This window comes from Bufo gargarizans, chromosome 3 (genome assembly GCF_014858855.1).
Source record: "Bufo gargarizans isolate SCDJY-AF-19 chromosome 3, ASM1485885v1, whole genome shotgun sequence".
Taxonomy (NCBI): Eukaryota; Metazoa; Chordata; class Amphibia; order Anura; family Bufonidae; genus Bufo; species Bufo gargarizans.
Window position 1 is genome coordinate 37,900,879 of NC_058082.1, and position 27,170 is coordinate 37,928,048.

At 48.8% G+C, this 27,170-nt stretch overlaps 1 protein-coding gene across 1 annotated transcript in view; it reads left to right on the forward strand.

The window, feature by feature from the left end:
- DLG2 (discs large MAGUK scaffold protein 2) overlaps window positions 1-27,170 on the forward strand; it is a 708,566-nt gene that overhangs the window by 511,599 nt on the left and 169,797 nt on the right. The window contains exon 12 of the mRNA XM_044284933.1: window positions 22,091-22,193. Within this exon, the coding sequence (XP_044140868.1) occupies window positions 22,091-22,193 (103 nt within the window). The remainder of the gene's footprint in view (window positions 1-22,090; window positions 22,194-27,170) is intronic.

Genomic DNA, 27,170 nt, shown 5'->3' on the forward strand with positions numbered 1-27,170 from the left:
TCTAAGAGCAAGAACAAGGCCCAGCGAAGGAGAGCAACGTACGGCCCCACGGATACATTACAGCACACGCCATATGGTCCTTGTCACATACAGATCACCTCATCTGCCTGTACCGACCTGGAATCTCAATTAACCATGTGGGTCTCCAAAGTTATTCGGAAATACCTGTAATAGCTGTAGTCGCACAAATTATACCAAATTTATCATTTTACCTAATGTAGTTTAAAATATAGTTGACTTTTCTAGTCACCCACCAAATTAGAAAGTCATGAAAAAAGTAGGCGTGGTCTCCAAGAAGACGTAGAAATTTAGACAAATATATGAGATAGAAAGCCAGATAATGCAGAAGAATTTGGCGCAAATCTACATCTACTCATAACAAGCGTAAATTACATTTTTTTGATTAGTAGACGTTCTGTTCATAGGTGTGAATGTATTGCAAATCACTCCAAGCTAAGCTAGTCTTAATAAATGTCAGGCGCTACAACAGAATTTTGGTAAAAATTGCGCCCAAAAAGTGGAGGATGTGTATTCTGCCAGAGAGGCAATCTCTTCTACAAGCAATGGAAGATAGAGAACCAGCTATATTAATTCCCCTAGTGACACCGGTTACATGTAGAAGTTAGAGGGAGATGCAGTGGATATGCCTTTGGGTAATTTATTCAATGTACCTTGAGAAATGATGGTAGAGGTCAATGGAAAATCCTCTCTCCAGCTCTGTGATGCATGTCTGACAAACAGGAAACGACTGCAGGACACAGGATATGAGCTCACAGAAAAGGAGGAGTTACAAGATGAATGACATAAAGAATTACAACCATAGATAACTTACATGAACCAAATATAACAATGGCCACTAGATGGCAGCAAAGAACACTAATTATAGTGGTTCACAGATATATCAATTATGATGGATTCTAAATGAAAGCTATAGCTGGGACAGCACAATGTGGTATGTGCCAACTATTTTGTTTTAGACCCTTTTTACACCCACACTGAATATTTTAAAAAGTTTTGAAATAAAAGGACATGGCTAAGGGTAATAATATTAAATGACATTTATTAAAAAAGTACACAGTTTCGCAAAAATCAGCACAGTTTATCAAGTGGCGGTATAAAGAAATAAGCTTTCTAACTTCTCTCCAAATGTCATCAAATTTAATATATGCAACCGGCATCTCAAATTTGCCACCAATATGCACAATTTCATTGCCTTGTTAAAATTATTCATGACAATATCCCGTTAACGTCCCGCTATATGTGATATGCGCAAATGCCTACAGTATGGCGGTAGACTGCAGTGTGGTATGAAGCATAATGGCTGCCAGTATTCATGCACCAATGTTGCATTTCTTTGCAAACGCATAAAACGCCATCTACACATACCTTATACGATCTCAATAGGCCCATAGTAGTAGTGATAACGCATAATGCCGCAGTGCCATCAGGCTTTAAAACCCCACGCTGTTGTGAAACTATGCAATATGGCAATTGAAATGTGAGCTTCAGATTCGAATTGCATATAAATCACAATCCTCTTATTGTATGCAAGTTTATGGTGCAGCTTTATGCAAGATGATCACATCACGTAAGATACAGTAAATTGGATGCAGATTAAAACTTGGATCCAAAAATATTACCGCTGCAGTTCTATCTTCTATCCACCAGAGGGCAGTTGTGGCTTTCAGATTCTTGTATTTTAGTGCTTTAGATGTTAACCCCAGGCTAGGACTGGCCCACAGGGGTACAGGTGAATCTCCCGGTGGGCCCCTGAGCAAGGTGGGCCCCTAGTCTTCCACCCTCCACACAAGTGGCACATAACACAGCAGCCTACCTTCTCCCCAGGACCTACCTTCTCAAAGTTGCTGCAGGGACCCACATATTCAATCATCTGGTAGCATCTTGCTGCTGTGTGAGCAGGTAATATTTGAATGTATCCGTACAGTGGGCCCCCAAGATAAATTTTACTGGTGGGCCCTAGGCACCCCAGTCCGACACTGTTAACCTCTGAAGGATACAGTCATTTTTCTTTTAGTTTTCAGCATTCTGAAGGTCATACTTTTTATGTGGAAGTAGCTGTATGAGGGCTTGTTTTTTTGTGTGGGATGAGTCGTATTTTTAATGGCACAATTTGGGGTACATATAATTTGTTGTACATTATTTTGTGTGTGGGGGGGGGAGCAATTTCATCATTTTTGGGGTATTAACTTTTACCTAGAGGTTCACTACTAAAAGGTTAATACTGTGATAGACTGTTAAAGGGTTAATACTCAGGTTCACCACTTTAAAATGTATACTGCTCGACTAAATATGATATATGCACTCTCTAATCCCAAAAAGTTATATATGGGAAGGAACTAGTTAAATTGGCTGTTCTTAGTAATGTTGATGGGAGACAGGCTGGACCTGCTCCACTGGCTAGAGTTAGTTAAGAATGTTCTGCTGATCAAGCTAGAGAGTGAGACAAGACCTGCACTGGTGTGCTATACCAAGTAGGCCCTGAAAGAGAACTCATCCAGGAAAACACCATTCCTAAGAGTGAAAAACTGCCAGAAAGCAACATTACTAAGATTTATCCTCTTAGAGAGGGAAGCACTGAATATTTACAGAAGGTTGAGGACCAATTTAAGATTGTGTTGGACTCAGACAATAAGGTAAGTGTACGTTTATGGCAATAGACTTTACTGCATATGGAAAGGGTAAATTGCTTCTGGGGCCTGCCACGATTTTGAGACAGACTCGCCATCCGATCAAGACTGAACCCTGCAATTGGGAAATTCAGGATGTATATTGAGAGTGATTGCACGCCAATGGTCAATTTGGGAAGGTTGCAAAGTCTATTTTGAGAGAGACTGAGGACTACTACCCTCATTGCCAGATACAGCAACCAATAAGCAATGATGCAGCCATGTGCCGCAAAGTGAGAGTGTACAGTTCACAAGAGCCTAATAGACTCCCAAATGTGGCAACCTACTGGCACACTACAATCGAGTCACGAGGTGGCCAAAGGGGGTACATAAGGAGCATTGCAGCATGTAAGTGGTCAAATGGCCAGGATCAGAGCTCCGATCCACGCTGCTGCCATATTGAATTTCCCCGTGTACTGACTATGACAATGCTATCTGTATGCTGATATACTCCTCCTATACCACTGCATAAATAGGAACACTTACCACTCCAGACTCTCAGAAAGCTGGGTGAAAACCAATGCAACTATATCAGCATTGGCACAGCAATGCCAATGTCCCCATACAGGTGCAGATGTGCCAGCACCCATGGGAGTATTTGGCCATAAACTCCTACACATATATAGAATGCATTGTTTTCATGCTACAGACTGTCACATTAGGGCATGAGGTCCACCAAGAGCATGCTAGGAGTTGTAGTTTCACAGCAGTGGTAGAGCTAGAGATTGCTAGAGGTACCTATGATTTGGAGAGTATGTCCCGCTCCTCCAGTACTATGCTGGAGCAGTAATATAACGGTGTGCGTTACTCCAGCATATGGACAACGCCTCCGGAATCTCAGCTCGGTTGGCAGGGAGATGACTGTGGAGATCGGGTAGTGATTATCTGCCCATAACAACCAACGGCTGCCAAGACTATCAAATGTATTTCCGCTCTGTCAGTTTAATTTTGAACCAGAGAACTGCAATCAGTGGTTTGGTATTAGATACTGGTGCTGGGTGACTGGCAGGGAAGGTGCACATGTCTATCTCTGGGATGGTATAACTGGCACCTGTCTCACCCAGTTACCTGTAATCCATTTACATTGTTCATAGTTCAGAGCACAGTATGGAACACCAAGTCTGGTACAGTTTTGGGGATACAGCAGCTGGCACTGTAATGGGGCACTTTGGCTGGTATAGTTTTGAGGATACTGTGGTAACCACTGGATTTGGGCATTGTGGTTAGTACAGTTCTCAGGTTACTGTGGCTGGCACTGTTATTAAGAACTAGGGTTGTTACAGTCCTAATGGTACTGTGATTGGCACTGTTATGGAGCACTATTGCTGATATATCACTGATAGAATTACAGCTGGCACTGTTATAGGGTACTAAGACTGGTACAGTTCTAAGGATACTGCAGCTGGCACTGTTGTAGGGTACTAAGACTGGTACAGTTCTCAGGATACTGCAGCTGGCACTGTTATGGGGCACTGTGACTGGTACAGTTCTCAGGATACTGCAGCTGGCACTGTTATGGGGCACTGTGACTGGTACAGTTCTCAGGATACTGCAGCTGGCACTGTTATGGGGCACTATGACTGGTACAGTTCTCAGAGTACTGCAGCTGGCACTGTTATGGAGCACTATAACTGGTACAGTTCTCAGGATACTGCAGCTGGCACTGTTATGGAGCACTATAACTGGTACAGTTCTCAGGGTACTGCAGCTGGCACTGTTATGGAGCACTATAACTGGTACAGTTCTCAGGGTACTGCAGCTGGCACTGTTATGGAGTACTATAACTGGTACAGTTCTCCGGATACTGCAGCTGGCACTGTTATGGAGCACTATGACTGGTACAGTTCTCAGGATACTGCAGCTGGCACTGTTATGGGGCACTATGACTGGTACAGTTCTCAGCGTACTGCAGCTGGCACTGTTATGGAGCACTATGACTGGTACAGTTCTCCGGATACTGCAGCTGGCACTGTTATGGAGCACTATGACTGGTACAGTTCTCAGGGTACTGCAGCTGGCACTGTTATGGGGCACTATGACTGGTACAGTTCTCCGGATACTGCAGCTGGCACTGTTATGAAGCACTATGACTGGTGCAGTTCTCAGGGTACTGCAGCTGGCACTGTTATGGGGCATTATGACTGGTACAGTTCTCAGGGTACTGCAGCTGGCACTGTTATGGAGCACTATCACTGGTACAGTTCTCAGGACACTGCAGCCGGCACTGTTATGGGGCACTATGACTGGTACAGTTCTTAGGGTACTGCAGCTGGCACTGTTATGGAGCACTATGACTGGTACAGTTCTCAGGGTACTGCAGCTGGCACTGTTATGGAGCACTATGACTGGTACAGTTCTCAGGGTACTGCAGCTGGCACTGTTATGGGGCACTATGACTGGTACAGTTCTCAGGATACTGCAGCCGGCACTGTTATGGGGCACTATGACTGGTACAGTTCTTAGGGTACTGCAGCTGGCACTGTTATGGAGCACTATGACTGGTACAGTTCTCAGGGTACTGCAGCTGGCACTGTTATGGAGCACTATGACTGGTACAGTTCTCAGGGTACTGCAGCTGGCACTGTTATGGGGCACTATGACTGGTACAGTTCTCAGGGTACTGCAGCTGGCACTGTTATGGGGCACTATGACTGGTACAGTTCTCCGGATACTGCAGCTGGCACTGTTATGGAGCACTATGACTGGTGCAGTTCTCAGGGTACTGCAGCTGGCACTGTTATGGGGCACTATGACTGGTAGTTCTCAGCGTACTGCAGCTGGCACTGTTATGGAGCACTATCACTGGTACAGTTCTCAGGATACTGCAGCTGGCATTGTTATGGGGCACTATGACTGGTACAGTTCTTAGGGTACTGCAGCTGGCACTGTTATAGGGTACTATGACTGGTGCAGTTCTCAGGGTACTGCAGCTGGCACTGTTATGGAGCACTATCACTGGTACAGTTCTCAGGATACTGCAGCTGGCACTGTTATGGGGCACTATGACTGGTACAGTTCTTAGGGTACTGCAGCTGGCACTGTTATGGGGCACTATGACTGGTACAGTTCTCAGCGTACTGCAGCTGGCACTGTTATGGGGCACTATAACTGGTACAGTTCTCAGGGTACTGCAGCTGGCACTGTTATGGGGCACTATGACTGGTACAGTTCTCAGGATACTGCAGCTGGCACTGTTATGGGGCACTATGACTGGTACAGTTCTCCGGATACTGCAGCTGGCACTGGTATGGGGCACTATGACTGGTACAGTTCTCAGGGTAATGCAGCTGGCACTGTTATGGGGCACTATGACTGGTACAGTTATAAGGATACTGCAGCTGGCACTGTTATGGGGCACTATGACTGGTACAGTTCTTAGGGTACTGCAGCTGGCACTGTTATGGGGCACTATGACTGGTACAGTTCTCAGGGTACTGCAGCTGGCACTGTTATGGGGCACTATGACTGGTACAGTTCTCCGGATAATGCAGCTGGCACTCTTATGGGGCACTATGACTGGTACAGTTCTCAGGGTACTGCAGCTGGCACTGTTATGGGGCACTATGACTGGTACAGTTCTCAGGGTACTGCAGCTGGCACTGTTATGGGGCACTATGACTGGTACAGTTCTCAGGGTACTGCAGCTGGCACTGTTATGGGGCACTATGACTGGTACAGTTCTCAGGGTACTGCAGCTGGCACTGTTATGGGGCACTATGACTGGTACAGTTCTCAGGGTACTGCAGCTGGCACTGTTATGGGGCACTATGACTGGTACAGTTCTTAGGGTACTGCAGCTGGCACTGTTATGGGGCACTATGACTGGTACAGTTCTCCGGATACTGCAGCTGGCACTGTTATGGGGCACTATGACTAGTACAGTTCTCAGGGTACTGCAGCTGGCACTGTTATGGAGCACTATGACTGGTACAGTTCTAAGGATACTGCGGCTGGCACTGTTATGGGGCACTATGACTGGCACAGTTCTCAGGGTACTGCAGCTGGCACTGTTATGGGGCACTATGACTGGTACAGTTCTCAGCGTACTGCAGCTGGCACTGTTATGGGGCACTATGACTGGTACAGTTCTCCGGATACTGCAGCTGGCACTGTTATGGGGCACTATGACTGGTACAGTTCTCAGGGTACTGCAGCTGGCACTGTTATGGAGCACTATGACTGGTACAGTTCTCAGGGTACTGCAGCTGGCACTGTTATGGAGCACTATGACTGGTACAGTTCTCAGGGTACTGCAGCTGGCACTGTTATGGAGCACTATGACTGGTACAGTTCTAAGGATACTGCAGCTGGCACTGTTATAGGGTACTAAGACTGGTACAGTTCTCAGGATACTGCAGCTGGCACTGTTATGGGGCACTATGACTGGTACAGTTCTCCGGATACTGCAGCTGGCACTGTTACGGGGCACTATGACTGGTACAGTTCTTCGGATACTGCAGCTGGCAATGTTATGGGGCACTATGACTGGTACAGTTCTCAGCGTACTGCAGCTGGCACTGTTATGGGGCACTATGACTGGTACAGTTCTCCGGATAATGCAGCTGGCACTCTTATGGGGCACTATGACTGGTACAGTTCTCAGGGTACTGCAGCTGGCACTGTTATGGGGCACTATGACTGGTACAGTTCTCAGGGTACTGCAGCTGGCACTGTTATGGGGCACTATGACTGGTACAGTTCTCAGGGTACTGCAGCTGGCACTGTTATGGGGCACTATGACTGGTACAGTTCTCAGGGTACTGCAGCTGGCACTGTTATGGGGCACAATGACTGGTACAGTTCTCAGGGTACTGCAGCTGGCACTGTTATGGGGCACTATGACTGGTACAGTTCTCAGCGTACTGCAGCTGGCACTGTTATGGAGCACTATGACTGGTACAGTTCTAAGGATACTGCAGCTGGCACTGTTATGGGGCACTATGACTGGCACAGTTCTCAGGGTACTGCAGCTGGCACTGTTATGGGGCACTATGACTGGTACAGTTCTCAGGGTACTGCAGCTGGCACTGTTATGGGGCACTATGACTGGTACAGTTCTCAGGGTACTGCAGCTGGCACTGTTATGGGGCACTATGACTGGTACAGTTCTCAGGGTACTGCAGCTGGCACTGTTATGGGGCACTATGACTGGTACAGTTCTCAGCGTACTGCAGCTGGCACTGTTATGGGGCACTATGACTGGTACAGTTCTCAGGGTACTGCAGCTGGCACTGTTATGGAGCACTATGACTGGTACAGTTCTAAGGATACTGCAGCTGGCACTGTTATGGGGCACTATGACTGGCACAGTTCTCAGGGTACTGCAGCTGGCACTGTTATGGGGCACTATGACTGGTACAGTTCTCAGCGTACTGCAGCTGGCACTGTTATGGGGCACTATGACTGGTACAGTTCTCAGGGTACTGCAGCTGGCACTGTTATGGAGCACTATCACTGGTACAGTTCTCAGGATACTGCAGCTGGCACTGTTATGGGGCACTATGACTGGTACAGTTCTCCGGATACTGCAGCTGGCACTGTTATGGGGCACTATGACTGGTACAGTTCTCAGGGTAATGCAGCTGGCACTGTTATGGGGCACTATGACTGGTACAGTTCTCAGGGGTACTGCAGCTGGCACTGTTATAAGGGCACTATGACTGGTACAGTTCTCCGGATACTGCAGCTGGCACTGGTATGGGGCACTATGACTGGTACAGTTCTCAGGGTAATGCAGCTGGCACTGTTATGGGGCACTATGACTGGTACAGTTATAAGGATACTGCAGCTGGCACTGTTATGGGGCACTATGACTGGTACAGTTCTCAGGGTACTGCAGCTGGCACTGTTATGGGGCACTATAACTGGTACAGTTCTCAGGGTACTGCAGCTGGCACTGTTATGGGGCACTATGACTGGTACAGTTCTCCGGATAATGCAGCTGGCACTCTTATGGGGCACTATGACTGGTACAGTTCTCAGGGTACTGCAGCTGGCACTGTTATGGGGCACTATGACTGGTACAGTTCTCAGGGTACTGCAGCTGGCACTGTTATGGGGCACTATGACTGGTACAGTTCTCAGGGTACTGCAGCTGGCACTCTTATGGGGCACTATGACTGGTACAGTTCTCAGGGTACTGCAGCTGGCACTGTTATGGGGCACTATGACTGGTACAGTTCTCAGGGTACTGCAGCTGGCACTGTTATGGGGCACTATGACTGGTACAGTTCTTAGGGTACTGCAGCTGGCACTGTTATGGGGCACTATGACTGGTACAGTTCTCCGGATAATGCAGCTGGCACTGTTATGGGGCACTATAACTGGTACAGTTCTCAGGGTACTGCAGCTGGCACTGTTATGGGGCACTATGACTGGTACAGTTCTCCGGATAATGCAGCTGGCACTGTTATGGGGCACTATAACTGGTACAGTTCTCAGGGTACTGCAGCTGGCACTGTTATGGGGCACTATGACTGGTACAGTTCTCCGGATAATGAAGCTGGCACTCTTATGGGGCACTATGACTGGTACAGTTCTCAGGGTACTGCAGCTGGCACTGTTATGGGGCACTATGACTGGTACAGTTCTCAGCGTACTGCAGCTGGCACTGTTATGGGGCACTATGACTGGTACAGTTCTCTGGATAATGCAGCTGGCACTCTTAGGGGCACTATGACTGGCACAGTTCTCAGGGTACTGCAGCTGGCACTGTTATGGGGCACTATGACTGGTACAGTTCTCAGCGTACTGCAGCTGGCACTGTTATGGGGCACTATGACTGGTACAGTTCTCAGGGTACTGCAGCTGGCACTGTTATGGAGCACTATCACTGGTACAGTTCTCAGGATACTGCAGCTGGCACTGTTATGGGGCACTATGACTGGTACAGTTCTCCGGATACTGCAGCTGTCACTGTTATGGGGCACTATGACTGGTACAGTTCTCAGGGTAATGCAGCTGGCACTGTTATGGGGCACTATGACTGGTACAGTTCTCAGGGTACTGCAGCTGGCACTGTTATGGGGCACTATGACTGGTACAGTTCTCCGGATACTGCAGCTGGCACTGGTATGGGGCACTATGACTGGTACAGTTCTCAGGGTAATGCAGCTGGCACTGGTATGGGGCACTATGACTGGTACAGTTATAAGGATACTGCAGCTGGCACTGTTATGGGGCACTATGACTGGTACAGTTCTTAGGGTACTGCAGCTGGCACTGTATGGGGCACTATAACTGGTACAGTTCTCAGGGTACTGCAGCTGGCACTGTTATGGGGCACTATGACTGGTACAGTTCTCCGGATACTGCAGCTGGCACTGTTATGGGGCACTATGACTGGTACAGTTATAAGGATACTGCAGCTGGCACTGTTATGGGGCACTATGACTGGTACAGTTCTTAGGGTACTGCAGCTGGCACTGTTATGGGGCACTATGACTGGTACAGTTCTCAGGGTACTGCAGCTGGCACTGTTTTGGGGCACTATGACTGGTACAGTTCTCAGGTACTGCAGCTGGCACTGTTATGGGGCACTATGACTGGTACAGTTCTCAGGGTACTGCAGCTGGCACTCTTATGGGGCACTATGACTGGTACAGTTCTCAGGGTACTGCAGCTGGCACTCGTTATGGGGCACTATGACTGGTACAGTTCTCAGGGTACTGCAGCTGGCACTGTTATGGGGCACTATGACTGGTACAGTTCTTAGGGTACTGCAGCTGGCACTGTTATGGGGCACTATGACTGGTACAGTTCTCCCGGATAATGCAGCTGGCACTGTTATGGGGCACTATAACTGGTACAGTTCTCAGGGTACTGCAGCTGGCACTGTTATGGGGCACTATGACTGGTACAGTTCTCCGGATAATGCAGCTGGCACTGTTATGGGGCACTATAACTGGTACAGTTCTCAGGGTACTGCAGCTGGCACTGTTATGGGGCACTATGACTGGTACAGTTCTCCGGATAATGCAGCTGGCACTCTTATGGGGCACTATGACTGGTACAGTTCTCAGGGTACTGCAGCTGGCACTGTTATGGGGCACTATGACTGGTACAGTTCTCAGGGTACTGCAGCTGGCACTGTTATGGGGCACTATGACTGGTACAGTTCTCAGGGTACTGCAGCTGGCACTCTTATGGGGCACTATGACTGGTACAGTTCTCAGGGTACGCAGCTGGCACTGTTATGGGGCACTATGACTGGTACAGTTCTCAGGGTACTGCAGCTGGCACTGTTAGGGGCACTATGACTGGTACAGTTCTTAGGGTACTGCAGCTGGCACTGTTATGGGGCACTATGACTGGTACAGTTCTCCGGATAATGCAGCTGGCACTGTTATGGGGCACTATAACTGGTACAGTTCTCAGGGTACTGCAGCTGGCACTGTTATGGGGCACTATGACTGGTACAGTTCTCCGGATAATGCAGCTGGCACTGTTATGGGGCACTATAACTGGTACAGTTCTCAGGGTACTGCAGCTGGCACTGTTATGGGGCACTATGATGGTACAGTTCTCCGGATAATGAAGCTGGCACTCTTATGGGGCACTATGACTGGTACAGTTCTCAGGGTACTGCAGCTGGCACTGGTTATGGGGCACTATGACTGGTACAGTTCTCAGCGTACTGCAGCTGGCACTGTTATGGGGCACTATGACTGGTACAGTTCTCTGGATAATGCAGCTGGCACTCTTATGGGGCACTATGACTGGCACAGTTCTCAGGGTACTGCAGCTGGCACTGTTATGGGGCACTATGACTGGTACAGTTCTCAGCGTACTGCAGCTGGCACTGTTATGGGGCACTATGACTGGTACAGTTCTCAGGGTACTGCAGCTGGCACTGTTATGGAGCACTATCACTGGTACAGTTCTCAGGATACTGCAAGCTGGCACTGTTATGGGGCCACTATGACTGGTACAGTTCTCCGGATACTGCAGCTGTCACTGTTATGGGGCACTATGACTGGTACAGTTCTCAGGGTAATGCAGCTGGCACTGTTATGGGGCACTATGACTGGTACAGTTCTCAGGGTACTGCAGCTGGCACTGTTATGGGGCACTATGACTGGTACAGTTCTCCGGATACTGCAGCTGGCACTGGTATGGGGCACTATGACTGGTACAGTTCTCAGGGTAATGCAGCTGGCACTGTTATGGGGCACTATGACTGGTACAGTTATAAGGATACTGCAGCTGGCACTGTTATGGGGCACTATGACTGGTACAGTTCTTAGGGTACTGCAGCTGGCACTGTTATGGGGCACTATAACTGGTACAGTTCTCAGGGTACTGCAGCTGGCACTGTTATGGGGCACTATGACTGGTACAGTTCTCCGGATACTGCAGCTGGCACTGTTATGGGGCACTATGACTGGTACAGTTATAAGGATACTGCAGCTGGCACTGTTATGGGGCACTATGACTGGTACAGTTCTTAGGGTACTGCAGCTGGCACTGTTATGGGGCACTATGACTGGTACAGTTCTCAGGGTACTGCAGCTGGCACTGTTTTGGGGCACTATGACTGGTACAGTTCTCAGGGTACTGCAGCTGGCACTGTTATGGGGCACTATGACTGGTACAGTTCTCAGGGTACTGCAGCTGGCACTCTTATGGGGCACTATGACTGGTACAGTTCTCAGGGTACTGCAGCTGGCACTCTTATGGGGCACTATGACTGGTACAGTTCTCAGGGTACTGCAGCTGGCACTGTTATGGGGCACTATGACTGGTACAGTTCTTAGGGTACTGCAGCTGGCACTGTTATGGGGCACTATGACTGGTATAGTTCTCCCGATAATGCAGCTGGCACTGTTATGGGGCACTATAACTGGTACAGTTCTCAGGGTACTGCAGCTGGCACTGTTATGGGGCACTATGACTGGTACAGTTCTCCGGATAATGCAGCTGGCACTGTTATGGGGCACTATAACTGGTACAGTTCTCAGGGTACTGCAGCTGGCACTGTTATGGGGCACTATGACTGGTACAGTTCTCCGGATAATGCAGCTGGCACTCTTATGGGGCACTATGACTGGTACAGTTCTCAGGGTACTGCAGCTGGCACTGTTATGGGGCACTATGACTGGTACAGTTCTCAGGGTACTGCAGCTGGCACTGTTATGGGGCACTATGACTGGTACAGTTCTCAGGGTACTGCAGCTGGCACTGTTATGGGGCACTATGACTGGTACAGTTCTCCGGATACTGCAGCTGGCACTGTTATGGGGCACTATGACTGGTTACAGTTCTCCGGATAATGCAGCTGGCACTGTTATGGGGCACTATGACTGGTACAGTTCTCAGGTACTGCAGCTGGCACTGTTATGGGGCACTATGACTGGTACAGTTCTCCGGATACTGCAGCTGGCACTGTTATGGGGCACTATGACTGGTACAGTTCTCAGGGTACTGCAGCTGGCACTGTTATGGGGCACTATGACTGGTACAGTTCTCAGGGTACTGCAGCTGGCACTGTTATGGGGCACTATGACTGGTACAGTTCTCAGGGTACTGCAGCTGGCACTGTTATGGGGCACTATGACTGGTACAGTTCTTAGGGTACTGCAGCTGGCACTGTTATGGGGCACTATGACTGGTACAGTTCTCCGGATACTGCAGCTGGCACTGTTATGGGGCACTATGACTGGTACAGTTCTCATGAGGTACTGCAGCTGGCACTGTTATGGAGCACTATGACTGGAACAGTTTCTAAGGATACTGCAGCTGGCACTGTTATGGGGCACTATGACTGGCACAGTTCTCAGGGTACTGCAGCTGCACTGTTATGGGGCACTATGACTGGTACAGTTCTCAGCGCTACTGCAGCTGGCACTGTTATGGGGCACTATGATGGTACAGTTCTCCGGATACTGCAGCTGGCAATGTTATGGGGCACTATGATGGTCCTAGGGTACTGCAGTGGCCCTGTATGGAGCACTTGAATGGTACAGTTCTTAGGGTACTGCAGCTGGCACTGTTATGGAGCACTATGACTGGTACAGTTCTCAGGGTACTGCAGCTGGCACTGTTATGGAGCACTATGACTGGTACAGTTTCTCAGGGTACTGCAGGCTGGCACTGTTATGGAGCACTATGACTGGTACGTTCTAAGGATACTGCAGCTGGCACTGTTATAGGTACTAAGACTGGTACCGTTCTCAGGATACTGCAGCTGGCACTGTTTATGGGGCACTATGACTGGTACAGTTCTCCGGATACTGCAGCTGGCACTGTTACGGGGCACTATGACTGGTACAGTTCTTCGAATACTGCAGCTGGCACTGTTATGGGGCACTATGACTGGTACAGTTCTCAGGGTACTGCAGCTGGCACTGTTATGGGGCACTATGACTGGTACAGTTCTCAGGGTACTGCAGCTGGCACTGTTATGGGGCACTATGACTGGTACAGTTCTCCGGATAATGCAGCTGGCACTCTATGGGGCACTATGACTGGTACAGTTCTCAGGGTACTGCAGCTGGCACTGTTATGGGGCACTATGACTGGTACAGTTCTCCGGATAATGCAGCTGGCACTGTTATGGGGCACTATAACTGGTACAGTTCTCAGGGTACTGCAGCTGGCACTGTTATGGGGCACTATGACTGGTACAGTTCTCCGGATAATGCAGCTGGCACTCTTATGGGGCACTATGACTGGTACAGTTCTCAGGGTACTGCAGCTGGCACTGTTATGGGGCACTATGACTGGTACAGTTCTCAGGGTACTGCAGCTGGCACTGTTATGGGGCACTATGACTGGTACAGTTCTCAGGGTACTGCAGCTGGCACTGTTATGGGGCACTATGACTGGTACAGTTCTCCGGATACTGCAGCTGGCACTGTTATGGGGCACTATGACTGGTACAGTTCTCCGGATAATGCAGCTGGCACTGTTATGGGGCACTATAACTGGTACAGTTCTCAGGGTACTGCAGCTGGCACTGTTATGGGGCAATATGACTGGTACAGTTCTCCGGATAATGCAGCTGAACTCTTGGCACTATGACCTGTTCTAGGTACGCAGCTGCACTGTATGGGGCACTATGACTGGTACGTTCTCAGGGTACTGCAGCTGGCACTGTTATGGGGCACTATGACTGGTACAGTTCTCAGGGTACTGCAGCTGGCACTGTTATGGGGCACTATGACTGGTACCGTTCTCAGGGTACTGCAGCTGGCACTGTTATGGGGCACTATGACTGGTACAGTTCTTAGGTACTGCAGCTGGCACTGTTATGGGGCACTATGACTGGTACAGTTCTCCGGATACTGCAGCTGGCACTGTTATGGGGCACTATGACTGGTACAGTTCTCAGGGTACTGCAGCTGGCACTGTTATGGAGCACTATGACTGGAACAGTTCTAAGGATACTGCAGCTGGCACTGTTATGGGGCACTATGACTGGCACAGTTCTCAGGGTACTGCAGCTGGCACTGTTATGGGGCACTATGACTGGTACAGTTCTCAGCGTACTGCAGCTGGCACTGTTATGGGGCACTATGACTGGTACAGTTCTCCGGATACTGCAGCTGGCACTGTTATGGGGGCACTATGACTGGTACAGTTCTTAGGGTACTGCAGCTGGCACTGTTATGGAGCACTATGACTGGTACAGTTCTCAGGGTACTGCAGCTGGCACTGTTATGGAGCACTATGACTGGTACAGTTCTCAGGGTACTGCAGCTGGCACTGTTATGGAGCACTATGACTGGTACAGTTCTAAGGATACTGCAGCTGGCACTGTTATAGGGTACTAAGACTGGTACAGTTCTCAGGATACTGCAGCTGGCACTGTTATGGGGCACTATGACTGGTACAGTTCTCCGGATACTGCAGCTGGCACTGTTACGGGGCACTATGACTGGTACAGTTCTCAGGGTACTGCAGTTGGCACTGTTATGGGGCACTATGACTGGTACAGTTCTCTGGATACTGCAGCTGGCACTGTTATGGGGCACTATGACTTGTACAGTTCTTAGGGTACTACAGCTGGCACTGTTATGGAGCACTATGACTGGTACAGTTCTCTGGATACTGCAGCTGGCACTGTTATGGGGCACTATGACTTGTACAGTTCTTAGGGTACTACAGCTGGCACTGTTATGGAGCACTATGACTGGTACAGTTCTCCGGATAATGCAGCTGGCACTCTTATGGGGCACTATGACTGGTACAGTTCTCAGGGTACTGCAGCTGGCACTGTTATGGGGCACAATGACTGGTACAGTTCTCAGGGTACTGCAGCTGGCACTGTTATGGGGCACTATGACTGGTACAGTTCTCAGGGTACTGCAGCTGGCACTGTTATGGGGCACTATGACTGGTACAGTTCTCAGGGTACTGCAGCTGGCACTGTTATGGGGCACTATGACTGGTACAGTTCTCAGGGTACTGCAGCTGGCACTGTTATGGGCACTATGACTGGTACAGTTCTCCGGATACTGCAGCTGGCACTGTTATGGGGCACTATGACTGGTACAGTTCTCAGGGTACTGCAGCTGGCACTGTTATGGAGCACTATGACTGGTACAGTTCTAAGGATACTGCAGCTGGCACTGTTATGGGGCACTATGACTGGCACAGTTCTCAGGGTACTGCAGCTGGCACTGTTATGGGGCACTATGACTGTACAGTTCTCAGCGTACTGCAGCGGCACTGTTATGGGGCACTATGACTGGTACAGTTCTCAGCGTACTGCAGCTGGCACTGTTATGGGGCACTATGACTGGTACAGTTCTCAGCGTACTGCAGCTGGCACTGTTATGGGGCACTATAACTGGTACAGTTCTCAGGTACTGCAGCTGCACTGTTATGGGGCACTATGACTGGTACAGTTCTCAGGATACTGCAGCTGGCACTGTTATGGGGCACTATGACTGGTACAGTTCTCCGGATACTGCAGCTGGCACTGGTATGGGGCACTATGACTGGTACAGTTCTCAGGGTAATGCAGCTGGCACTGTTATGGGGCACTATGACTGGTACAGTTATAAGGATACTGCAGCTGGCACTGTTATGGGGCACTATGACTGGTTACAGTTCTCAGGTACTGCAGCTGGCACTGTTATGGGGCACTATAACTGGTACAGTTCTCAGGGTACTGCAGCTGGCACTGTTATGGGGCACTAGACTGGTACAGTTCTCCGGTACAGTTCTCAGGGATACTGCAGCTGGCACTGTTATGGGGCACTATGACTGGTACAGTTCTCAGGGTACTGCAGCTGGCACTGTTATGGGGCACTATGACTGGTACAGTTCTCAGGGTACTGCAGCTGGCACTGTTATGGGGCACTATGACTGGTACAGTTCTCAGGGTACTGCAGCTGGCACTGTTATGGGGCACTATGACTGGTACAGTTCTCAGGGTACTGCAGCTGGCACTGTTATGGGGCACTATGACTGGTACAGTTCTCAGGGTACTGCAGCTGGCACTGTTATGGGGCACTATGACTGGTACAGTTCTCAGGGTACTGCAGCTGGCACTGTTATGGGGCACTATGACTGGTACAGTTCTCCGGATACTGCAGCTGGCACTGTTATGGGGCACTATGACTGGTACAGTTCTCAGGGTACTGCAGCTGGCACTGTTATGGGGCACTATGACTGGTACAGTTCTCAGGGTACTGCAGCTGGCACTGTTATGGGGCACTATGACTGGTACAGTTCTTAGGGTACTGCAGCTGGCACTGTTATGGGGCACTATGACTGGTACAGTTCTCAGGGTACTGCAGCTGGCACTGTTATGGGGCACTATAACTGGTACAGTTCTCAGGATACTGCAGCTGGCACTGTTATGGGGCACTATGACTGGTACAGTTCTCAGGGTACTGCAGCTGGCACTGTTATGGGGCACTATGACTGGTACAGTTCTCCGGATACTGCAGCTGGCACTGTTATGGGGCACTATGACTGGTACAGTTCTCATGGTACTGCAGCTGGCACTGTTATGGAGCACTATGACTGGTACAGTTCTCAGGATACTGCAGCTGGCACTGTTATGGGGCACAATGACTGGCACAGTTCTCAGGGTACTGCAGCTGGCACTGTTATGGGGCACTATGACTGGTACAGTTCTCAGCGTACTGCAGCTGGCACTGTTATGGGGCACTATGACTGGTACAGTTCTCAGGATACTGCAGCTGGCACTGTTATGGGGCACTATGACTGGTACAGTTCTCAGGGTACTGCAGCTGGCACTGTTATGGGGCACTATGACTGGTACAGTTCTCAGGTACTGCAGCTGGCACTGTTTATGGGGCACTATGACTGGTACAGTTCTCAGGGTACTGCAGCTGGCACTGTTATGGAGGCACTATGACTGGTACAGTTCTCAGGGTACTGCAGCTGGCACTGTTATGGAGCACTATGACTGGTACAGTTCTCAGGGATACTGCAGCTGCACTGTTATGGGCACTATTGACTGGTACAGTTCTCAGGGTACTGCAGCTGGCACTGTTATGGGGCACTATGATGGTACAGTTCTCAGGAGTACTGCAGCTGGCACTGTTATGGGGCACTATGACTGGTACAGTTCTCAGGGTACTGCAGCTGGCACTGTTATGGGGCACTATGACTGGTACAGTTCTCAGCGGTACTGCAGCTGGCACTGTTATGGGGCACTATGACTGGTACAGTTCTCAGGGTACTGCAGCTGGCACTGTTATGGGGCACTATGACTGGTACAGTTCTCCGGATACTGCAGCTGGCACTGTTATGGGGCACTATGACTGGTACAGTTCTTCAGGGTACTGCAGCTGGCACTGTTATGGGAGCACTATGACTGGTACAGTTCTCAGGGTACTGCAGCTGCACTGTTATGGGGCACTATGACTGGTACAGTTCTCCGGATAATGCAGCTGGCACTCTTATGGGGCACTATGACTGGTACAGTTCTCAGGGTACTGCAGCTGGCACTGTTATGGGGCACTTATGACTGGTACAGTTCTCAGGGTACTGCAGCTGGCACTGTTATGGGGCACTATGACTGGTACAGTTCTCAGGGTACTGCAGCTGGCACTGTTATGGGGCACTATGACTGGTACAGTTCTCAGGGTACTGCAGCTGGCACTGTTATGGGGCACTATGTGGGTAGGCTGGTACAGTTCTCAAGGTACTGCAGTGGCACTGTTATGGGGCACTATGACTGGTACAGTTCTTAGGGTACTGCAGCTGGCACTGTTATGGGGCACTATGACTGGTACAGTTCTCAGGGTGCTGCAGCTGGCACTGTTATGGGCACTATGACTGGTACAGTTCTCAGGGATACTGCAGCTGGCACTGTTATGGGGCACTATGACTGGTACAGTTCTCAGGTACTGCAGCTGGCACTGTTATGGGGCACTATGACTGGTCACAGTTCTCAGGTACTGCAGCTGGCACTTGTTATGGGGCACTATGACTGGTACAGTTCTCAGGATACTGCAGCTGGCACTGTTATGGGGCACTATGACTGGTACAGTTCTAGGGTACTGCAGCTGGCACTGTTATGGGGCACTATGACTGGTACAGTTCTCCGGATACTGCAGCTGGCACTGTTATGGAGCACTATGACTGGTACAGTTCTCAAGGGTACCTGCAGTGGCACTGTTATGGGAGCACTATGACTGGTACAGTTCTCAGGGTACTGCAGCTGGCACTTTTATGGGGCACTTTGACTGGTACAGTTCTCAGGGTACTGCAGCTGGCACTGTTATGGAGCACTATGACTGGTACAGTTCTAAAGATACTGCAGCTGGCACTTTTATGGGGCACTATGACTGGCACAGTTCTCAGGGTACTGCAGCTGGCACTGTTATGGGGCACTATGACTGGTACAGTTCTCAGCGTACTGCAGCTGGCACTGTTATGGAGCACTATGACTGGTACAGTTCTCAGGGTACTGCAGCTGGCACTGTTATGGAGCACTATGACTGGTACAGTTCTCAGGGTACTGCAGCTGGCACTGTTATGGGGCACTATGACTGGTACAGTTCTCAGGGTACTGCAGCTGGCACTGTTATGGGGCACTATGACTGGTACAGTTCTCCGGATACTGCAGCTGGCACTGTTACGGGGCACTATGACTGGTACAGTTCTTCGGATACTGCAGCTGGCAATGTTATGGGGCACTATGACTGGTACAGTTCTCAGGGTACTGCAGCTGGCACTGTTATGGAGCACTATGACTGGTACAGTTCTCAGGGTACTGCAGCTGGCACTGTTATGGAGCACTATGACTGGTACAGTTCTCAGGATACTGCAGCTGGCACTGTTATGGGGCACTATGACTGGTACAGTTCTTCGGATACTGCAGCTGGCAATGTTATGGGGCACTATGACTGGTACAGTTCTCAGGGTACTGCAGCTGGCACTGTTATTGGGGCACTATGACTGGTACAGTTCTCCGGATACTGCAGCTGGCACTGTTACGGGGCACTATGACTGGTACAGTTCTTCGGATACTGCAGCTGGCAATGTTATGGGGCACTATGACTGGTACAGTTCTCAGGGTACTGCAGCTGGCACTGTTATAGGGTACTAGGACTGGTACAGTTCTCAGGGTACTGCAGCTGGCACTGTTATGGGGCACTATGACTGGTACAGTTCTCAGGGTACTGCAGCTGGCACTGTTATGGGGCACAATGACAATGACTGGTACAGTTCTCAGGGTACTGCAGCTGGCACTGTTATGGGGCACAATGACTGGTACAGTTCTCAGGGTACTGCAGCTGGCACTGTTATGGGGCACTATGACTGGTACAGTTCTCAGGGTACTGCAGCTGGCACTGTTATGGGGCACTATGACTGGTACAGTTCTCAGGGTACTGCAGCTGGCACTGTTATGGGGCACTATGACTGGTACAGTTCTCAGGGTACTGCAGCTGGCACTGTTATGGAGAACAATAACCTCTGATTACTTCAGGTGTGTCATGTGACTGCCTGTTGACCTGGAAGTGTGGCCTATTTGATAAGGCAACCTTCTGGCCACAGGTTGCCTGTGATTGCTTTCTGTTCCTAGATTGCCTCACTAGCCCTCTTTACTGCAATACTGACCTCTGATTTGTACCCTGACTCTGCCTTCTGCTTGACCCTTTGCACTTGACATGATGTCCTGATTTTGACCCCTGGCTACCCCTGGTTTCGCTTCTCTGGTTATGTTTAGACTTGTTTTGGACTCTCCTGGTGTTGACCTTGGCTTGGTACATTTCTGTTTTTTGTAGTCAGATTTCTGTGGCACTCTGTTACCAGTCTTTGGTTATTTGTCCTCCTGCCTTTCCTTCCCTGATTCAGACTCTGCACTTATTCAGGAAGGGACTGCCATCCAGTTGTGCGCCGCTGTTTAGGGCGGATCATGCAAATAGGTATGAATAGTGCTAGGCAGGAGTTCAAGACTCACTGTTCCCAACCTTGACGACCATTCACCAAAATGTAGAAGCCTTAAAGGGAACGTGTGATGATGACTATGGTGTCTGAGCTGAAGGCAGCATGTTATAGAGCAGGAGCAGCTGAGCCGACTGATATATAGTTTTATAGGAAAAAATTCAGTATAACTTGTATTTCATTCACCTAAATTCCTGCTCATTCTGGGCTTTGAAGTCAAGGAGGCGGAGCTATCAGTGATTGACAGCCTTCCCCCAATGACTGTGCATACAGAGATGGCTGTCAATCACTGATAGGACCGCCTCCTTGACTTCAAAGCCCAGAATGAGCAGGAATTTAAGCGAATAAAATACAAGTTAGAGTACTTTCACACTAGCGTTAACGTTTTCCGGTATTGAGTTCCGTCCTAGGTGCTCAATACCGGAACAAAAAACACTTCAGTTTTGTCCTAATGCATTCTGAATGGAGAGCAATCCGTTCAGGATGCATCAGGATGTCTTCAGTTCAGTCACTGACCAAAATTCCGGAACACTTGCCGGAATGCCGGATCCGGTATTATTTTCCATTGAAATGTATTAATGCCGGATCCGGTACCAAGTGTTCCGGAAAAACAGATCCGATTTTCCTGGACTGCGCATGCGCAGACCCTTAAAAATGTAAATAAATAAATACTGGATCCGTTTTTTCCGGATGACATCGGGAAGACTGATCCAGTATTTCAATGCATTTGTCAAACGGATCCACATCCAGATCCGGAAACAAATGGTATCCGTTTGCACACAGGTTTCCGGATCCAGCAGGCAGTTCCGGCAACGGTACTGCCTGCCGGATTCCTCTAACGCTAGTGTGAAAGCACCCTTATAGTGATTTTCTCCCATAAAACTATATATCTATCTGCTCAGCTCCCCCTGCTCGATAACCTGCTGCCTTCAGCTCGGACACCATATTCAACGTGACAAGTTCCCTTTAACTTAAAGGGTATTTCCTTGGGACAGATCTGTAATGTCATGCACCTTTCCTCTTCGCAGGTTAATGGAATCGATCTTCGCGGTGCTTCCCACGAACAAGCTGCGGCCGCCCTAAAAGGTGCAGGTCAGACGGTCACCATTGTAGCACAATACCAGCCTGAAGGTAAGCGATGGAGTCACGACCCTCCTCGTACTCTTACTTCTCGTACAGTAGTTTGTAATCTAAATATTCGCGAATTGCATCAGGGACAGTCAATTTCAGTAACAAAGTGATCTGAATGCTCTGAACAAGGAAGCTGAAAGATTCCCACAGCCGCCCATCCCCCTCTGACAACAGACCGACAACTACAAGGTACTGGCGGCTAATGGTTGTCAGACTACAGACTGTCCAAAAGCCTTGGAGGAGAATTTATCATGAGGGAATTTTTTTAAGTCAATTTTGCTTTGAGTCTGCTTTGTTGTAATTTGCGCAAATGGTGTTAATTATAAAAAATAAATTAAATAAATAAATAAAAAATCAGCAATACTGCAAGTAACCAGCAGAGGGCATAGTGCGATCCCTGAAAATCCATTCACTACTAGCAATACTTTTTCTGCTTTTGCAACTGATCCCATTCATTTCTATGAGACCAAGGCCGTATGTGCGTTGCTGTTGTGCAGATCTGTAATGATGGGATCAGTAACTTGTCTCCATAGCGTGCCCCGGGCCCATACCACCTGAGAGGAATAATATCGCGGCTGCCTCGTCACTGTTCACACTGATGTCACGGAGTGTGACAATTATGAATGCAGCGAGATCCTATTGACTTATATTTGGTTCTGTTTGGATTCTCTGCTTTATTCTCGCCGTCAAAAATACCAAAAGTGAAGTAGGTGCGCATCCTGACGTTTGTCATTCTCGTCCCGACACGGTATAGATAGAGCTCTGACTGTATTGGGTCATTGTGCTTGCAGACAACGCCACATTACGACTTCAGCAAATGAACATTACGTTCTGCGGATACTGCACCATTCTACAGATTTAGCAAATTAGCACAATGCCTCGTGTACGGTATATATTGGGAGTCATGTGTCAAAGGGCAAACAGTTCCAGTATTTTGGAAAATATTAGTGTCAGAGTGACTTGAATACGGACACTGTGCCCTGCGGATACTGCGCCACATTACAACTTTGACAATTTAGCGCACTGCAGTACATATATATTGAGGCTCATGCAGTAGCTTCTGTACTATCGTGTTCAACAGCTAGCCCCCCGCTCTGGATATACCACCTGTGTACAATGTCCGAGCACACCTATACCCAGTCCCCCCACAGTGCAAGGTAACACACCCGGCCCACATTGACGTCGTTTGGACTATTCACCTGTTTTTTAACAGCCAGTCAATAGCGGCCGTCACAAAATAGGACATTTCCTTTTTTTGGCCATTTTCACAGCCGTTTAGCCAGGAGGGCACCAGCTAACGGCCGTTAAAAATGGGTTAAAAAATGGCCTTTCAGGGGTTGAAAAATAATAATAATAAAATACTCACTTGATCCACTTGCACGCAATGGAACGCCCGCTCCGCACTGGAGATCCCGTGTGTTTCCGTAGATTGCCATATGGACATCATTGTCTGGCCCCACATCATTAGGAGATTGGTGGACATGCAGCCACCATTGGACTGTGTATACGCTGAACCTCACCCGTAGAGCTCATGCACACGACCGTAGTTGGCCGGTGCCCGTATTGTTTGTGCACCACATCACTTGAATGGGTCCGCAATACGGAGGGTGCAGTGCGGAACATAGGCATGGAAGTGCTTCCGTGGGTCTTCTGTCCGTCCCTCCGCACCGCAAAAAAATTGAATACGTCTGTGCCAGTCACACGGATGGTGCCTGAGCATTGGGGAGTGCAAAAAATTCACAGAACGGGCAGCACACTTAGACTACTTTCACACTAGCGGCACGGACCTCCGGCAGGCTCTTCCGTCGGGTGATCCGTCCTGCCGCTAGTGACCGTGTGCCCCCGGACTGCCGCTCTGTCCCCATTGACTATAATGCGGGCAGGAGCGGAGTTCCGTGCGAGAGGCTGCCGGAATAAAATTACGACATGTCTGACATTTATTCCGGCAGCCTCTCGCCGTGCTCTGCCGTAACTCCGCCCCGCCCCCATTATAGTCAATGGGGACGGAGCGGCAGTCCGGGGGCACAAGGTCACTAGCGGCAGGACGGACCCGACAAGCTGTTCACCCGACGGAAGAGCATGCCGGAGGTCCGTGCCGCTAGTGTGAAAGTAGCCTTAGGCACATGACAGTGAAAAAAGAAGCCGTTAAAAATGTACACTTTTTACAGCAATTTGTTCAATCGCTGATAACATCTGTTTTGCATCCAATGTAATGGCCGTTATAAACAGTCATTTTTAAGTTAAAACCCCAACCCCTGCAGTGCCTTTAATATATACATTATGCCCCCCATAGTGCTCCCAGTATAAATACTGCACTCCTTCAGTAATTATATTGACCCCCAATGTAGATAATAGCCGATTAGTGCCTCCCGGTAGTTATAATAGCCCCCAAGTGGTGCCCCTCCCCCAGATGTGCTCCCATACATATATTATGGCCCCAGTTGTGCCCCCATATTTAATGCCCCCACCTTCTGAATATGTAACAAGTTAGCACAATACCATATATATACAAGGGAAAACCCACTTTGCAAGGGCAGAAATAACGTTTTGTGATGGCGTCTTTTTAACTTAAGTTTTTTTCCCGATGTGGTCATGAGGCGGCTTCCTGTAACACTACTGCCCGTACATGTAATGCTCAGTAATGAGCTGAGATGGCGGATATAATTGCCGTTTTCCCCAGGGGTATCTAGGGGACGCTACACGCGTCCCCTTTGCTTACTTTGCACATACTATTTTTAATTTACTATTATTAATTTTTGATTCGCTGGTTATTGTAACTTGTTTAATTGATGAGTTAATTATAGAAGGAGCTTTATATCAGCCTTGGAGATTATAGCGTCCTCCTAACGACTGTACAGAGCTGTGTTCACACCTGGAATCCGGCTTCCTGATGCCTTTCATACCATAAAGCAGGGATGGCCCACCTGCGGCCCTCCGGCTGTTGCAAAACTACAACTTCCAGCATGCCGAGTCTGCCTACAGCTATCAGCCTACAGCAGGGCATGGTGGGAGTTGTAGTTTTACAACAGCTGGAGGGCCGCAGGTTGGCCAGCCCTGCCATAAAGCATTCGGATATGTGGTGCCAGAGTTGTATCCTCTGACTGTGTGAGAGGAGGCAGGAGATGTGGGGATCTGTGTGAAAGACCCGACATCAATGGCTAAAAGATACACTTTACCTTACAAAATGATGGTAGACATTAACTGTCATAACAAATTACGGTAGTTCATTTGGCAAAGCTGTTAGAGGGCGGCATTTTGCAATGTATCCCTGTGATGTTTTGCATGCCCTTGACAATACACTGTTTACTGTATGTCAAATGCTGTGCTTTCCTCTCTGGCACAAACTATCTCCATCTGACAACATTCACACTAAATGCTATTTTTCAATGTATACATACAATTAATTTCCATAAAGCTGAATTATACTCCAGAGCTGCACTCACTATTCTGCTGGTGCAGTCAATGTGTACATACATTACATTTCTTATCCTGTACTGATCCTGAGTTACATCCTGTATTATACTCCAGAGCTGCACTCACTATTCTGCTGGTGCAGTCACTGTGTACATTACATTACTGATCCTGTACTGATCCTGAGTTACATCCTGTATTATACTCCAGAGCTGCACTCACTATTCTGCTGGTGGAGTCACTGTGTTCATACATTACATGACTTATCCTGTACTGATCCTGAGTTACATCCTGTATTATACTCCAGAGCTGCACTCACTATTCTGCTGGTGGAGTCACTGTGTACATACATTACTTATCCTGTACTGATCCTGAGTTACATCCTGTATTATACTCCAGAGCTGCACTCACTATTCTGCTGGTGCAGTCACTGTGTACATACATTACTTATCCTGTACTGATCCTGAGTTACATCCTGTATTATACTCCAGAGCTGCACTCACTATTCTGCTGGTGCAGTCACTGTGTACATACATTACTTATCCTGTACTGATCCTGAGTTATATCCTGTATTATACTCCAGAGCTGCACTCACTATTCTGCTGGTGGAGTCATTGTGTACAGGTGGCAGCTTTACTTGGTACAACAGGGGTCACGAGACTCCAGTTCTTCCGAAAACTGGTGGGACCCCCTCTTCTCCGAAATTTCTGACATACATAAGCCATAAAGGTCAATGGTCGGAGTACCCCTTTAAGTCCAAATTTATGGTATTTGCATTTCTCGGATAGCCGCCATTCTACTGTAATTATTACACGCGGGCCCCTGACTCATCCACATGCTGTACGTATTTAGGGCTAGGGCTCGGATTGTGCGGGATCTCATTGATACCTCCTTAATTACTGTCTAATGAAGCTTAATTTTGTAACAGTAAAGCACAATGAGTCACAGACGCCGTATTATGTTTTCTTCGCCCACAATCCCTAATAGATCTTGCATTCGGTCCAATGATTTCCCAACTGTGGTCTCGTAGGAGCAGACTTGGCCTTGCTCTCCTTCATTAGGCCCTCAATATGTGTATTTTGACTCCAGTCGAGGTTGTTGATTTTCGTATTTTTGACGTCCTCAATATTCCATCTTGAGTCAGATTTAAAGGGCCAGGTCAGTAAAAGTCGTACTGAGATCCTTATAATATGAAAGCAAGCTCCTCGGAGAGGGCTCCGTTCATTTCAGTGAAGAGTGATGGTGAATGGTGGACCCTCTCCACGGAGTCCTGCTCCCCCTGGGACTGGGTGGTCACTGTAGCTGCAAGACCCCGACCAGTTTCATAAAAAGCTTCTCATTCCAGATTTCTAATCATCACTGCAGATTAGTGAGAGGTAGGAGTAGGTGTGACCCGAAGGTCCTGGGCCCCAATACAAAATCTGTGTCAGGGCCCCCACCAACCATATCACTATTGGGGTCATTAATCAAACTGGTGTACAGTGGAGCTGGCTTAGTGGCCCATAGCAACCAATCAGATTCCACCTTTCATTTTTGACAGCTCCTTTGGAGAATGAACGGTGGGAT